Source organism: Ambystoma mexicanum, chromosome 7p (assembly GCF_040938575.1).
Source record: "Ambystoma mexicanum isolate Mex_15411 chromosome 7p, UKY_AmexF1_1, whole genome shotgun sequence".
NCBI lineage: Eukaryota > Metazoa > Chordata > Amphibia > Caudata > Ambystomatidae > Ambystoma > Ambystoma mexicanum.
Window position 1 is genome coordinate 297,675,894 of NC_090939.1, and position 15,647 is coordinate 297,691,540.

Consider the following 15,647-nt stretch of genomic DNA (forward strand, 5'->3'; position numbering starts at 1 on the left):
CCACGCATCGGAAGCTACCCTTTTTCACATCTCAAAACTCCCTCCTTTCTCCTTGCCATGCAAAACTCTACTTGATTCTTATCTGCTTAGATCTATCCCCTGTGGACAAAGAGGGGCTGCCCAGGATTGGGGAGGACTGAAAGGGCTATGATAATAATGTAACAGGAGGGTAGTCCTACCCTAGAGAGTTTAAATATTTGCTAAATAATTTAAATGCAAGTATTATTTGAACCCTTGTGAAAGCACACATCTAGATGGGACATTTAGCATTTGATCCCTTCAGCAGGCTACTTGTGAAAAACACATAGATATTCAACTTGTAGAAATACAGCTTTTTGTTATTTAGCTGATACGCTAAATGTTTGACTTTTTTTATAGAGATAATCAATGCAGTGCAAAGTTGTGCAGTGGAATAGCAATATGTTCATTTCAGGGCATAATGCATGCACTTCAACATGTGAAAACCAAGTAGTAAGGTGATCATAGCAACATGAGAACAAATTAAATGGACACACATGCACAAAGACAAATCATGAGATAATCAGAATGTTGTGAGAACACATTAAATGAACAAAGAGTAGTCACCGATTTAGTGAATTGGAGACTTAGATCAAGGTTCTCCTGAGCCCAGCTAGAATATGACCTCGTGTTTGGTCTACGACAGGGCTGCAAGTCCTGTTAAGCGAACATCAGGGTTTCGCTTAACAGGACTTGCATCTCTGTCGTCCATGCTTGTTGCCCCATAGGGTTGGGTGCCTCCACATTCCTCCCTCCAGTCTCCTGTCCTTCGGGCTCTTTGCTCCCAAAGGACCCGTGGCTCTCACGAGCCGTCGGCATTTGTGCTGACTACCAACCATAGGATCCCCATTACGGGACGACACAGATATAACTATGTGCGCATGTGCTCAGGATTAGTTCTTCACCCTCAGGCACATGCGCACGTAATCTTTGCGCCTCTTCTCCCGCGCGCATGCGTCCCAGACAGAGACACTATCCCCCAGCGCATGCGCGCACTACCCTACCGGTTTAGTGCACTGAGACACAGCTCCTTCACAGAGTCAGCACGGGCTCTGCAAGAGGACGTTCGCCTCCACCCGCAGCACCACTAGGCTACAGGTAAATGGGATCCCTTTTTCCCAGGCTGCCTTTACGCTGGGCCAGGTCTCCTGGCTCAGACATATCAGAATTTTGTGCTTCATCTCTATATAGCATGTTGACCTTGGCCTCCATTTCCCACATAAGAGTGCTCATGCTCTAATACTCGCCTTCACTCAACTGGAAGGCCCCTCCTTGGACTGCCTACCACCAGCCTCATTTTCAGCTCTCAGCCGACTATATTTTGGCTTAGAGGTAATTCCCCCATTTCTTTACCTTCACATGTGTAATACTGCACAACTAGCTACATGGGCACATTGTAGCCTCTACCCTTATTTTTCATCTGTTTAGGGTGCAAGCTCCGTGTCTCTGCTCTACACCTGTAGGAAAGTCCGGAGGATCCCCGCCACCACCAGGGCCTCTCTTCCACTACCAGGCACGTTCTACCCATTCGCCTGAGTCCGACCCTGGACCTCATTTTTACTTCCCACCACGCAGCAACTCTGCGCTTGCGAGCACCCCACGGTTCTAGGTGAGTTGTTTAGGTCTCTGGAACCTATTAGGACTTGTCTTCAAGTATTTTTATTTACCCTTTATCCTTGCTAGCATCCTGCTTCTTGTTTTAAACATCCTAGTTATTCTCCCCCTTTTCTCCTTTTCCTCCACACAGAGTGACCTGACTCTCATGGCCCTAGAAGAAGGCTCCCATCTTCGTAGCCGAAACGTCTGCAGCATCATTGCCCACATCTCCCTGGGCTTACAACTATGTCTGCACTTATATTTCTAACATCATATCTTGACGTAGACCAAACACGAGGTCATATTCTAGCCGGGCTCAGGAGACCCTTGATCTAAGTCTTCAATTCACTAAATCGGTGATTATTCTGTGTTCATTTAATGTGTTCTCACAACATTCTGATTACCTCATGAGTTGTCTTTGTGCATGTGTCTCCATTTAATTTGTTCTCATGTTGCTCTGATCACCTTACTACTTGGTTTTCACATGTTGAAGTGCATGCATTATGCCCTGAAATGAACATATTGCTGTTCCACTGCACAACTTTGCACTGCATTGATTATCTCTTTTAAAAAAAGTCAAACATTTAGCTATCCGCTAAATAATAAAAAGCTGTATTTCTACAAGTTGAATATCTGTGTTTTTCAGAAGTAGGCTGCTGAAGGGATGAAATGCTAAATGTCCCATGTAGCCTGCTGAAGGGATGTGTGCTTTTACAAGGGTTCAAATAATACTTGCATGTAAATAATTTTGCAAATATTTAAACTCTATAGGGTAGGACTACCCCCCTGTTACAGTAGATCTATCCCCTGCCTTTGATCCTGTCGACCACCCCACTCTCTACACTTCTCTCTGGCTTTCTGGGTCTGTTCTCCAATGGTTCCACTCTTTTCTCTCTGACAGAACATAATCTGCTTCTTTGGCTGGTCACATCTCCTCTCCACAACTTCTTCAATTTGGCATTTTCCAAGGCTCTGCCCTTGGGCTTATTCTCTTTTTGCTTTAAGTCATCCCTGTTTCTGCTGTTATTACCTCATTCAGTCTCTCCTGTCATTTCTATAATAATGATTCTCAAATCATCTTTTCCTTTTCTCCGTTTACTGATACTCTTCATACCACTGTCTCTAATTATCTTTTTGCTATCCACTCTTTGGTGTACTCCCATTTTCTTCACCTCAACCACACTAAAACCATAGTCTTCCATTCTCCTGCCACCTCTCTTCCCCCTCTCATATCTCCTGCCACTATCTTTTCATCCTACTCTGCTTCCACATGCAGTTAATCTTGGCTTGAAATTGGTCTCTTTCTCTTCACATATTTCTAGCATTGCCCATACCCGTTATTTTCATCTCTACATTTGTTGTGCCTGCTCTTTTCTGGCTCTCACCTTACCCCCTCAAGTTCAGTCTTCAATTCTGTTATCGATATTCTTTTCTCTTTCTTCACTCTTCTATTACTACTTCTCTTCTTTCTATTACCCTTCTTAATTTTGACTCTCACCTACTGTTAGCAAATATTTTTCTTTTTGCTGCTTTCCTCCTATAGAATTGCATGTGACACCCTTTCTTTTTGCTTTGAATCCTGTCCTGACTTTTTGGAGCAAGGTAAACCATGATGCTTTACTTCTTTTGTATTTTTGCTTGTTCTTATAGGGAAACTGATCAGTTTATAAGACTATCAGTACTGAGCGACTGTGTCTCTCTTAATGGATTTATTGTATTTTTACAATTGCACACATCACTCTAAAGTGAAGTGCGGTTAGGATACTTTGTATCATTAGAACTGTTTTTATAATGGCTTTTTCGTTACATTTACAATGTGCCTAGGATGAGGTGGTAGATTTTTTTGCTGTTGCAGCCGTTCTTCAGATCATCGCTGGAGACAAGTCCTCTATGAAGAAGAGCAGCCAGTTGACGACTCGAGGATGACCACTGGAGGCTTCCTAATATCAACTACAATGAAGTCCTGGTGAAGCCCTACTCTTCTGCCTGATCTCAAGAAGACCCTCAACAGTGCTTTGACGCTTGGACTGATCGGAACAACCAGTCTCGATCCCTGCTCGAGGATTCGTGCCTTCGAAGTGTCCCTGGATCAACCAGTGAACTGACGAGCTCTCTCCTGGGTTACCACGCTGCAGCCGTCAACGTTCTGAGTGCATCCTTGGAACATATTCAGCTTGTACAAGAAGAAGCCTGCTCATGCATTTTAAGCCTTCTTTAATCAACGGAAGCCTTGAAGGACCTTCTCCTTTGTCCCTGGGAGATCACATGTCACTGCCTGACCATGGTGACTCCTGTTAAAATCCGTTTTATCTGCATTTTAGAGGTTTTCTGAAGTCCTATGCTCTGCAGAAGTCTCAATCTTTTCTTCATTTGAGGGTTCAGCTGGACTGTGTCTGGAACCGATTCCTAAGCTCTGCAACAGATCGAAGCAAAATCCTGCGTTCAAAAATTACCTCTGCCCCACGACCCTTGGGCCTTCCTCGACTGGACCAAGCGCAGAAGATTGTGCCCCCAGCTGATTCCAGAACCTCAGCAGTGGTCGCTGGAGAAATCTGAGTCAGAGGGATAAGTAAACATACCTGTACCCCCCAGACCCATTTTACTCCCTGTTCTCCATGAGGCTAAAGCCCTGTTCCTAAATCACTCTTTCCTGACTTTGGTTGGTGGAGGCAGGTTCAAGGATCCTTTCCTAGAACAATCGTGATGTCTGTTATTGAGTTTACTTACCTGAAATGTACTTACCTTTTGACTTTTCACTCCTGATCACTGGCATTGTTCAATCTCTTAATAAACCTACCGGAAAAGTATTGTTTTGTAAGGGATGAGTTTAGGACTCAAGGCCCCAAACCGTTTTAGGGTTGGACTCCTTAAATGTTAGGGGTCTGTTCTGTGGTTATTCTAAAGTGTCTTTACTGAATTTCATGCCTCTAAGTACTTATCTGTGTTATACTGGTTATTGCATCATATGCTCTCCTTTCTTCTCCTAATGTAAATGCACATATCTATTTGTATTTATATCAGGTGTGTGACAATATTCGCCTAGATGTTTTACTTGCCTAGTGTGTATTTTAAAGGCTTAATAAATCATTGTATATTTTTGTACTTGGCTGTCTAGCTTGAATTGTTGGCGCTGTTATGTGTGCACTCACTGTAGGCCTTGATCACCCCACATGCCCCCGAGACTAAGCCTTGCCAATCTGCTACCTTACCTTGATTGGGTTTGGCTATTCTCAATGTCTCCCTGTTCACCATAATAGGTTTACCTCCCAAAATCCTGTTTGTTTCTCGTTATTGTCATTAAGTGCATCTGTGGTCTTGCTTTACTGTATGTGTCTTCATTGATCTCTCTGTATAGCCCTTCACGCTCTCTCCGCCCCTTATCAATTAATCTCCTTTCTGTCCCCAAAGCACCTTGTCTTTCATCTCGATTTCATTCCTTCTCTCTTCTTGCTCTTAAACAATGATGGCACTCCCTCCTACTATTAATTTGATCATCTTCAGCGTCCTCTTAAATTTCCTGTCCCTGTCCCAAATCCTATCTTTCCACTCTATCTGATTGTTGGGTTCTTTCACATACTTTGACCTGAAATATTATTTGCCATTACTTGTTTAATGTACAGTTTATTCTTGTGTTGAACAGAGTTTAAGCAAAAGCGCTATATAAATCACAATAAAATGCAATACAAAAATGCAGAGAGCAGGTGAGTGCTAGATATTCTACATACCAAATATTTGCAATGCTTCCCTGTCATTGTGTACCTACTAAAGAACTCCAGAGAACAAGTGATGTTGGGCACTTTAAATGTTGGCAGTACTAGCTTGAAGACAAACTAATCCTCTTCCACAATACGTTTGTTCACTTCTATAAAGCAACTGTCATTCTCAAGACGTGGATTGATTGTTCTTTTTTTGTAGGTGCTGCAAGATAATCTTCTCAAAGAAACACCGGACACGCTAAGTGACCCACAGTATGTTACCTTAACTTCACAATTTCTTTGCTTGACTATCCTTATGAAATAATAAACATCATTCTAGACTAAAGTCTGTTTGCTAATAAATGTGTAAAAACAAGAAAAATCCCTACATTTTCAACAGACAAAAAGTAGACTCATTGTTGCCCATCAAGAGACGTAATTTGGCCTCAAAGAGGTAGATCTAAAGAGCAAAGATGCCTTCATACATATACAAAGTGACAGCAGAAAAAGAACAGGCATAATTAGCCTGCATATTTCCCCGCCTAGAGTAGCACCAGGAGATCCTGAAATGCAAAGGGTTCTTTTTGTATCTGCTACATTGTTACACTTGACTTTTGACTCCTGCTGTCAGTCACCTGCGTATCTACAAGGACACAAGCCCTCTAACTGCTGGTGAGTAACAGTGGCCCATACAGTCATGCCGTAAACCTGGGCCCAATGGTGCTTTCTGCCCAAACGACAATTAACTCAGTATGGTATGCATTAATCTACACGTGTTTAGACCATACCCAACCACATAGGCCTGCAGCAATGTATGCACAATGGTCCAGATTTGCATCTGCCAGTGTGTTTTCCGTACATGCTTTAAAATCGACATCGTAAGAGCACATCAAAATATCTAGGGTGTTAGAGAAAGATACAATTACCCCATAAAGAAGAAGAGGAGGGACTAATTCTTGGGTCCAATTCACATAAACTGGTGTTTTGAAAGTGAGATAGTAAGTCTTCATGGTCAACAATTGAATCAACCAAAGCTACAAGTTATATGCCAGTGATTTCAGTGTAGATGTGAGCTAATTGCACCATGAAATCCTTGCTGAAGAAGGTGGAGCAAACGACTACCCTCTCCAAAAATCTTCAATGTATTTTCTAGCAGACTGCTCTATCTTTATTGCTGGGAATGGTTCGAGATGGAATGGTAACTTTTCTAGCAAGCTTGTCCAAAGTTAGATATTCTGCTCAATGATGAAACTAATGCATGCCTAAGTTTCTGCATCACTATTCAGGGATTACATTTTGGAGTGTGCTTGACATGTTTGAGCTGGCACAGTCTGGTGGTCAGCTTTTCGTTAATTTTGGAGAAAAGGTCTTTGATGGACACAGAGCAACCTCTTTCTGCATTTACACTTAGGTTATTGGTCTTAAACACCGGAAAGAAGTAGGTACCTCCCTGTATAATATGAGAATGGCTATATTTAAGTGGGAGAATACTATTGTCCGTGGCTTTAGATAAGCAAATGTCCTTGTGGAACTTGGCTAATATCAGATGGCAGGACTGGCATAAACCATTATAAAAAGGTTTGCAAATGGTTAAGTGAGTGGAAAACGTGGAGCTCACCGAGTCTGGCCTCGTATATTTTTGTGTTTGAAATGATCTAAATCCTATTGTCAAATGATACTTCTGAAACACTGTTTGTCAGTCATATAAGTTTTGTCTTATGATGTATCATAATTTATTTGTATCACGCACAAATGTTTCAGAGCGCGGCCAGGCAAAGGGAGGGGGAACAAGGGAGGATAAAAAAGGATTAAAAAAAAAACAATCTAACTAGGCCCAGTGACATTGAGAACGTGCAAGTGCATGGAAAAAGGGGGGAAAAAGGGGGAAAGTGCAAGGATGTGGGGAGAAGTGGAAAGTGCGGGACAGAGGAGAGAACAGCAAGTGGCAAGTGTTAGATTAGTCAGATAGGGTATATCTGATAAGTGCAGAAGAAAAGTGGTAGGGGGACTGTATGGGTACAGATACAGACCCCAGTGCAAGGATGGCCCGGAGGCAGTGCAGGAAGGTGGCAGGGTGAGCAGGTACCTGGGCCCGGAGGACGGGAGGAGGTCAGGTGCACAGTGCCGAGATAGAAAAACAGTTCAGCAGGGGAGAAGAGGGGCAAAGGCAGAAGCGAAGAGGAAGCACTTGGGGTGTTTTCCAGAACCGGGATTGGTTCTCCTCAAGTTTCAAGGTGGCTGGGAGGCTGTTCCAAAGGGAGGCCCAGCTGAAGATGGAGATCTGCCTCCAGCTTGTTTTTTTGAAAAACGACTGACCGTGAGGGAGTTAGAAGTAGAAGGGCTCGAGAGGGGAGGTATTTACGGAGGGATAGTTGAAGGTATGTTGGACCCAGGCCTCAGAAAGCCTTGTGGACAATGCAGAGGGTTTTAAATTTAAACCCTGCATCCACTGGGAGCCAATGAAATTATTTCGTAGCTGGAGAGATGCGATCCCAGGGCTTGAGGCCAAGGACAAGTCTCGCAGTCCTATTCTGGATTAGTTGTAAAGGGCAGAGAGTGGAGGCAGATAGATTTAGAAAGAGGCTGTTGCAGTAGTCCAACCTAGAGAGAACCAGAGCTTGGGAGACAGTGAGCTTCTGAGGGAAGGAGAGGAAAGGCAGAGTACCTTTAAGGGGGTGCAGTAAGATGTTTGACTTTTTAGAGACGTCAGAGATGTGTGCAGCGAAAGGAAAGTGTGGAGTCAAAGATGACCTCGAGGTTTTTAGCCTTGCAGGTAGGGGTAGGAAGAGGGTCAAGGGAGGCCGGCCAGAGAGTGAGGGGAAAGGATGCAGAAGGTGTACCAATGAGGAGGATCTCAGTCTGATTGGCATTTAGACAAAGATCGCTGGTGGCACACCAATTTTGAATGGCGGTTAGGCAATCAGAAATGAGGGAACGAGAGTAGGTGGCTGAAGGAAGCCTGAGAATGAGTTTGGTGTGATCAGCATAGCACTGGAAGTTTGAGCAGAAAATGGAAATGCAGTAGGCAAGAGTTGCCAGGTATTGGTTGAAAGCCAGGGCGAGAGGTTAGACCTCTGGGGAACACCACAGGTAAAGAGGGAGATAGAATATAGGAAGGACCCAAGTTGGACCTGGGAGGGTCGATCAGAAAGGAAAGGGGTCAGCCAGGCCAGAGCCTGATCCGTGATACCCAGGTTGTCAAGGAGACGATTGAGCAGGGTGGTATGGTTGACCGTGTCAAAAGCAGAGGAGAGATCTAGTAGGATGAGGACAGAGGGAATGTTAGTCAAGGTTGGAGATCAGGTCTTCACAGATCACAGATGTTCAGGAGAGCAGTTTCAATGCTTCTGGCAGCTCTGACACTAGATTGGTGGTCATGGAGTGAGCCAACAGAGTCCGAGTGGAGGTTAAGCTGGGAGATGGCCAGCTTTTCCATGAGCTTACCCAAAAAGGGAGTAATGGAAATTGGGCGATAGTTAGCCAGACAAGAGGGATAGGCTGTGGGTTTGTTGAGGAGAGAATGCACAAGGGAGTGCTTCAGAGGGGAGGGGAAAGATCCAGAGGCAAAGGGGAGAGGTTGCACAAATCAGCACGGGCCGGAGCTAGGGTAACGATGTGGCCCTTAATGGTTTTAGAGGAACATGGATGGACCCGTTTTGATGAGGCTTTCATAGATCGGACTTGTCTAGCGACCTCATCAGGGGAGAAATGAGGGAAGGAGGAGAGAGAGGGAGGGGGTAGCTGAGGGAGAATCAGCAAGCCGAGGAGGGGGAGAGGAGGAGAGGGTGGACAAGATGTCCTGGGTTTTAGAATTAAAGTGAGAGGCAGGGGCATTGCAAAGAGCCTGTGAGGCGAGAGGAGGGGTGGAGACTGCAGCGGGTTGGCCAGCTCCTTACAGATTTTAGAGTTCGGCCGAGTTGTTAGATGCCGCAGAGACGCAGGCTTGAATGTGGACTCTCTTCTTGGTGCGGGCAGCGAGTCAGTATTGTCTTTCGAGCAGGTGGCAGGCCAGTTTGTCAGAGGATGAACAAGAAGTCCTCCATTTCCTCTCAGCCACCCTACTCTTAAGTGTAGCTAGGTCAGAGTCAAACCAAGACTTGCACTTGGCTTTGGACTTCAAACGGATCCTCATGACAGTGGCAAGAGCATCAAGAGTAGCAGAAATAGAGTAGTAGAGCAGGGACAGGGCTGTATCAGGGTGTGGGTCAGCCTGGGGTGGAGTGGAGGGGAGAAGGTGGCAGCGAAAGCCTCAACTGACACACACTTCATGGGCAGGATGTCTGAGAAGGTGGGTGGCAATCTTGGGGTAGGCATGGCTTGAGGGGAAGAGATGGAAAGGTGAGAGGAGTGGAGGCAGTGATCATTTCAGGAGAGAGGAGTGGTGAAGGGAGTAGAGAGCGGGAGGCCGGAGAAGATCAAGACATCAAGTGTGTGACCAGCAGAGTGAATCGAGCCGGAGGGGAGGATCGAGAGGGAGAGTGAGTCGCAGAGATCGCGAAAGGGCGCAGATGAGGAACAGGGAGAATCTAGATGGATGTTAAGGTCACCAAGGAGACGTTGTTGACTGGTAGAGGCCAGGAGGGAGGAGTAGAGGTCTGCCCACTTGTAGAGTAAAGAGTTGATTTGGCCAGGGGGCCTGTAGAGAGTAGCAACAGTAAGAGAGTGGCTAGGAGAGAGAGAGCGCCTACAAACAAGGCATTCGAAAGAGGAGTAAGTCTGAGTGGGGATGATGGAGGAAGGAATTCACTCTGGGATGATCAGGGCTACCCTCCCTTCCGACCGTACTCGTGACAGTGCTGGCCGTGAACCACGTCTTGGTAAGACAGAGGACATGGAGGTCAAGTTCTTCTAGGAGGTGGCAGATGTCAGAGTAGTGTTTGACAGCCAAGCAAGTGTTTAGAGTTGCAAGATGAAGAAGGATGCCAACCTTAAAGACATTACAGGGAGGGGTACAAATCCGAGGTACGCCCCGCGTAGGTGTGGAGGGAGCTTGAGATGGGGCAGAGGAGGAAGGAAATTAGGGCAGGGTAGCCAAGGGAGGAGAGTAGGGGACAGCTGGAAATGAGGAAGTTGATGAGACAAGGGATCCGCCTAACAAAGACAAGCATATTAGCCTGAGGGCCTTGCACCATGACAGTGCCATTGAGGTAGACATTAATGATGACTCTGGAGGAGACAAAGGAATCCATGAGGACTTCCCAGCGGGTGCCACCATTAATGGGAAAGGAGAAGACAGGACAGAGCACAGAGAACATACAAGGGGTCCCGAGATCTGGCAAAGTAACGAAAAAGAGGATGCCAGTGATTGTCGGGCAGAGGCGCTGGAATAGCTATCAGCAATGGGGAGAACTGAGTTGGAAGCCAAGATATCCTTTTAAAATGTATTCTTACCAGACTTGATAGAGAAACAGTTGGAATAGAGACAGATAACTGTCATGACCCTTGCCCCTGGCCCTCACTGGCCTTTGGCGCCATGCTCCTAACCATCATGAAGACCAACGTTAGAATGGGACTATTTAACTTGGGGGGGGGGGGAGGTTCAGCCAACATGGAGGCACACACATAACTCAGTTACAAGGAACTGAACTATGCGTTCTAGTCTTTTGGGTGTGGCAGGCCTGGGACTACTTTACCTGGACTACTTTGGGTGTGGCAGGCCTGGGACTATTTTACCTGGACTACTTTACCTGAGACTATTTAAACCACACCCAAATAGCAGAACATGCTTTGTGTTATTCTGCTGTGGGCAGCGTAATGCTCACCGTGTCCAGTTCTTTGATGCCAGTTTACCTGAAACCAAGGACTTGCAGAGAGAGAAAGAACACTTTGAAACTTACCTGGAACAGTATCCTGTCTTCAATCCATCGCTGACTTCAGTTCCACTCACCTGAAGGTACGAACTCCATCATCCGGCACTGCATGCATCTTGGAATACCATAACCTGGAAAAAGGAGAAAGAAAGAAAGCATTAGTAAGCGTTTACTCGCGTTTCCTCCCGAATGATGAAAGCCACACAATTCTTACCTGTGTAGTCAGCTCCTGATCAGTATCATTTCTGGAACATTACGGCTCTCGGCGAGTAACATCGCAACCTGCAAGGAGGAAAAAAGACCCAGGTTAGCAATATAAAAGGCGAAACAGCACTGCGCTTTGCGCATTACTCACCGGACAGCATCGCACACACCGCGCTTTCCCCTACCGGCCTATGCTCATCTTCAAACTGCATGACAGCGCCAACATACCTTTCCATACCTAAAAGGAAAGAAGTAAGACATTATTATTCGAACTAAGAGGAACATGCATGTAAAGACTGTAAAGCAGCAAACCTACGGAGTCGCAGCAGGCCTGGATTCCCACAGGGGGGGCTTGCACCAGTGAAGTAACTTGGTCGCTGCTCGCCCCCCACATCTATGCGCCCCTGCCACGGGGAGCAGGACGGAGAAACCACCTTTTACAATATTAAGGTGAGGAGAAGGCCCAAGGGGGAGGAAGGAGTTGAGGCCAATGGAGGTGGGAAAACATAAAGACCATCTGGTATTTAATCCAGCTCTCCTATATTGCAGACCCATCTTTAACCAGAGGCCTTACCAAGGGACCGGGAGAGGGTTTGAGAGTGCAAATCACCCAAACAGGGTTGGGTGGCGTCCCTGTGGATACCAGGTGAGCCTAACAATAACGCCATGGGCAGATGGAGAGAGGAGGCAGTAGGAGAAATATGCAAGAACAGCAGTATAGAACAGTCACTGGGCTAGCAGGTTACAATTGAGGGCCAAAGTAAAGTGAAAAACACACCCAAATTTGATTTACAAAAACACCCATAATTGACTTTCACCAACACACCCAAATTTGATTTACAAAAACACACCCACAATTGACTTTGAGGCTAAGGCACCATAGGTAAAAGAAGTGAGGTATAGATATGAGCATTAGAGAGCATACAGTGAGTACAGTTAGGACAGGCAGAGGAGAGAGTGAAGGTCCATGAAGGGAAAAGAAAGGGTAGGCAGAAAGAGGGAACTAACCCATAGAGGGGGAAGTAAGAGAGTCTTGGCAGTCTAGTTTCATAGCTGAGGGATCTTGCAGCACCAGGGAGGGTCTGGGTGTGTTAGTAGCCTCATGTAGCCTCCCGGTAGAGGACAGAGAGCAGACAGGGGCCTTAAAAATGGGCCTTTAAACAATGGGCTTGATGGGCCTGGATGATGAGCCTATATGTACGAATCTTTATAAGGCATGCATGTAGCTTTTCATTTTTCGATCCTCAGTTGTGAACCATTTCAAAGTATGTCTATTGGATAAGGCTGGATGTTTCAGAGGTGGGACTGAATCTGTTTACTGAGTAAACCAATGATTAATAGGAACCGAAATTCAAAAAGGGCCAGCACAGTCTTTCATATCATATTTCTTAGTGAATTAAAGATTACAGGAGTTTCAAAAAGGGATAACGTTATTGATTTCCTTGACTTTTGAGGGTGTTGGGAGTGCGGGATTTAACCTACAAATAAAGAAGTGGGTTTCAATTACAATAGCTTGATAAACAGTCCTTTCCTGATGTGGCAGAGGATTACTGCCCATAGTTTGGGAGTATAAAATCTAGACCATTGTCTGAATGTTGTTCCATGGTCTGTACCAATTGCAAGAAGCCAATAGACTTCGTGTAAACTCAACGGTTTGGATGTGAAGGAGAGATTTAGCTTTTACTTGGATGTTAAAATGTATCACTATCTTCTATTTTGATCAATCACTTTATTTTTCGGCAGTGGACAATACAGTGATATATACTTAACTTGGAATACTAGTTGGCCGATAGCATCCTCCATTACATCAGAAATGTGAGATTACATTTTAGATGGTCTTCATGCTTTCAGAAGAATAGTAGAGAAGTGTGTCACTAAAGCCGATGGCTCATAGTGCTTCACAATTGGTAAAGTAGGGCAGTAGTTTTGCGGTTAAACGACATTCTTGCACATTATTGGTTTAATTAAACATTAAAGCAAAAACACTTGGTCCAGCAACACACCTGTAAAAAAAAAAATGTTAAGATCAGATCAGAAATCTGCGTCCACAGATTGTTCCTGTGGTGAAGATTTAGACATTGAATCCCTCCTCCTCCTCTGTTTTGTTTATAATACAGACTTTGTGACATCAGATGAGAAGTCTCTTTTTTTTTTTTTGTTTTTACAAACTATGAGTGATAGAGTTGACTGATAACTGCCGGAAATATATTCTTTGTGAAAAACCGGATGGTGTTAAACTGCTCAATCCTCGGGGATCCCTTATTCAGGTGGCCAGGGAAGGGCCATCGCTATTGGACCCTGACCCTGGGCGTGGACAAGCGAGGGAGGAGCATCTGGGTAGGGGGTCCTTGGGGAGTGGGGAAGAAACACTGGAAGGCGAGACTGGTATCCCTCATTTCCCGGCAACTGTTTACACCATATTCCCTCTACCTTTATGGGATACTACAACTCCCCTATTTCCCCTCTGTTCTGTGCCAGCCCAACTACTGAGAAGAGTAAGAGGAAGACTGAGATTAGGAAGATTACCAGTAATGATATGCTATGGTCCTGTCCAAGTAATGAGGCCAGGCAGGGTCAAACACTCGGTCATAATCACGCACACCTGAAACACATTGACGGCTACCCAGAGTATAGGAGGCAGAGCATAGAATCACACAGGGAGCGAGTTGGAGTTTGAGAAGGAACACTAGTTGGAGGTGGAGCAGGCAGGCAAACCGGGTCGCCTAGGTACCCCTAAATTTGTCCGCGGAGAACCAAGCGCTGATACACTAAGGACCTGAGAGGTGGAAAGGCTGCAGAAAGTGTGGTGAGAGAGCCATGTCTCCAAGGAGCCAGAAGGGGGTAGCTTGAGGAAATAAACTCCAAAGAGGAATCCTGGCACATATGCTCATGCCCCTGGGTGTGCGAGAAGGCCCGGTAGTGTCAGAGGGGCTGCGGAGGAACGCCTGACCTCGACACGCAACCAGCGATAAAGAGAAACACAGCTGGTGAGTTCAAAGCAGAAGGAAGCCCGTTTTGTGAAAGGCGCAAGTGAAACACAATGTTGCCAAATGAGGACACGCGTATGGCAAGAGACTCGATGAAGATGAAAGTTTCAATTGTCCATTGTTGAAAGAGTGTGATAAGAATCAAATTGACGGTAAGGCCGCGTGTACGTTTACATGAGTAAAGAGAGACCTTTTGAGGATGTGAATTATAGAGGGCTCGAAGCACGAGCAAAAGTAAAATAACTTATGTTTATGGAATCATCAAAGATGGTCTGGGACCCACAAGGAGAATTGTGAAAGAGTGCTGGGGGACCGACCGAGTGAAGTATAATGCGAGAAGCACGAACTGTGTAGACAACCTTAGTAACAGCGTGGTCCTGTACAAGATGCTGTGCATTTGCAAAAGACTATGTTAGTGATTTGAAGCAAAGAAGTGCCAGGGGCACGATTGTGTGAATGCCTCACTGACACAGTGGTCCTGCACAGGGCTAGTGAATACTGTGCGTTTGCGATGGTCTCCGTCACGTACGCCATTGAAGGATTGTTGAACTGTTGGTGAAGGGAACCCCCTTGTGAAACACTTTTGAGTTGATGCCAAACCAGGCGAGAGAAGCCTGGAAGAACTGTGCCCCATTGATCTGTGTGAACTCTACCCAAGCTCCTGAGAAACTCTTTATTTTCGCTGGGTTTTTTACTGCGTTTTTTTTTCTTTAAAGGAAAAAACCCCGGGAAGGATCTTTCAGGGTGTTTGACCCAGAGGAAACAGATCTATGTGATCAGGTTCTCTTGATACACGGAGAGAATGCTGAAGGGAACGACCCATAGAAGCCCGCTGCCTGGATGAGGCGAGTCCTGAGAAACCAGCTACCTTGAGAAATGTAGTGCAAAACTATAAGCTTTGACTGAAAGATTTGGAGTTGCATGGACCTGGATTCCCTGGAAAGAGAGTCTGACCTGGATACTTAAAGTATGGTATGGTACTGCCTAGGAGTAATGGAGCAGGCAAGGTGGGAATCAGTCACTTTAACCCATTTTTTTTTCCCAGGATGGTAAGAAGGATTTGTGTGTGGGGAGTATCTCTCAGTATGCCCATGGATATAGTTGGTCCTTTCTTTTCCCACCATTTTCCAACCCCTAGGGAGTAGTTTGGCTCACAATGCACGCCTCTTGCTTCCACTGTCTAACAGGGACCAGTGTTTTCTTCCTGTTAGGTTGGCAGGGAATCTTGCCTTTCTGACAAGGTTTTACCAGATTCTGTTCCCAGTGGGTCATTATCTCATTGGGTTGGGCATAGAGGATGCCGAAAGTTTCTCGTGTTGTGAGTTGGAACAGGAGGG

General features: G+C 45.5%; 1 protein-coding gene across 1 annotated transcript in view; it reads left to right on the forward strand.

The window, feature by feature from the left end:
- LTN1 (listerin E3 ubiquitin protein ligase 1) overlaps window positions 1–15,647 on the forward strand; it is a 1,629,727-nt gene that overhangs the window by 192,248 nt on the left and 1,421,832 nt on the right. Inside the window, exon 5 of the mRNA XM_069636371.1 lies at window positions 5,530–5,582. Within this exon, the coding sequence (XP_069492472.1) occupies window positions 5,530–5,582 (53 nt within the window). The remainder of the gene's footprint in view (window positions 1–5,529; window positions 5,583–15,647) is intronic.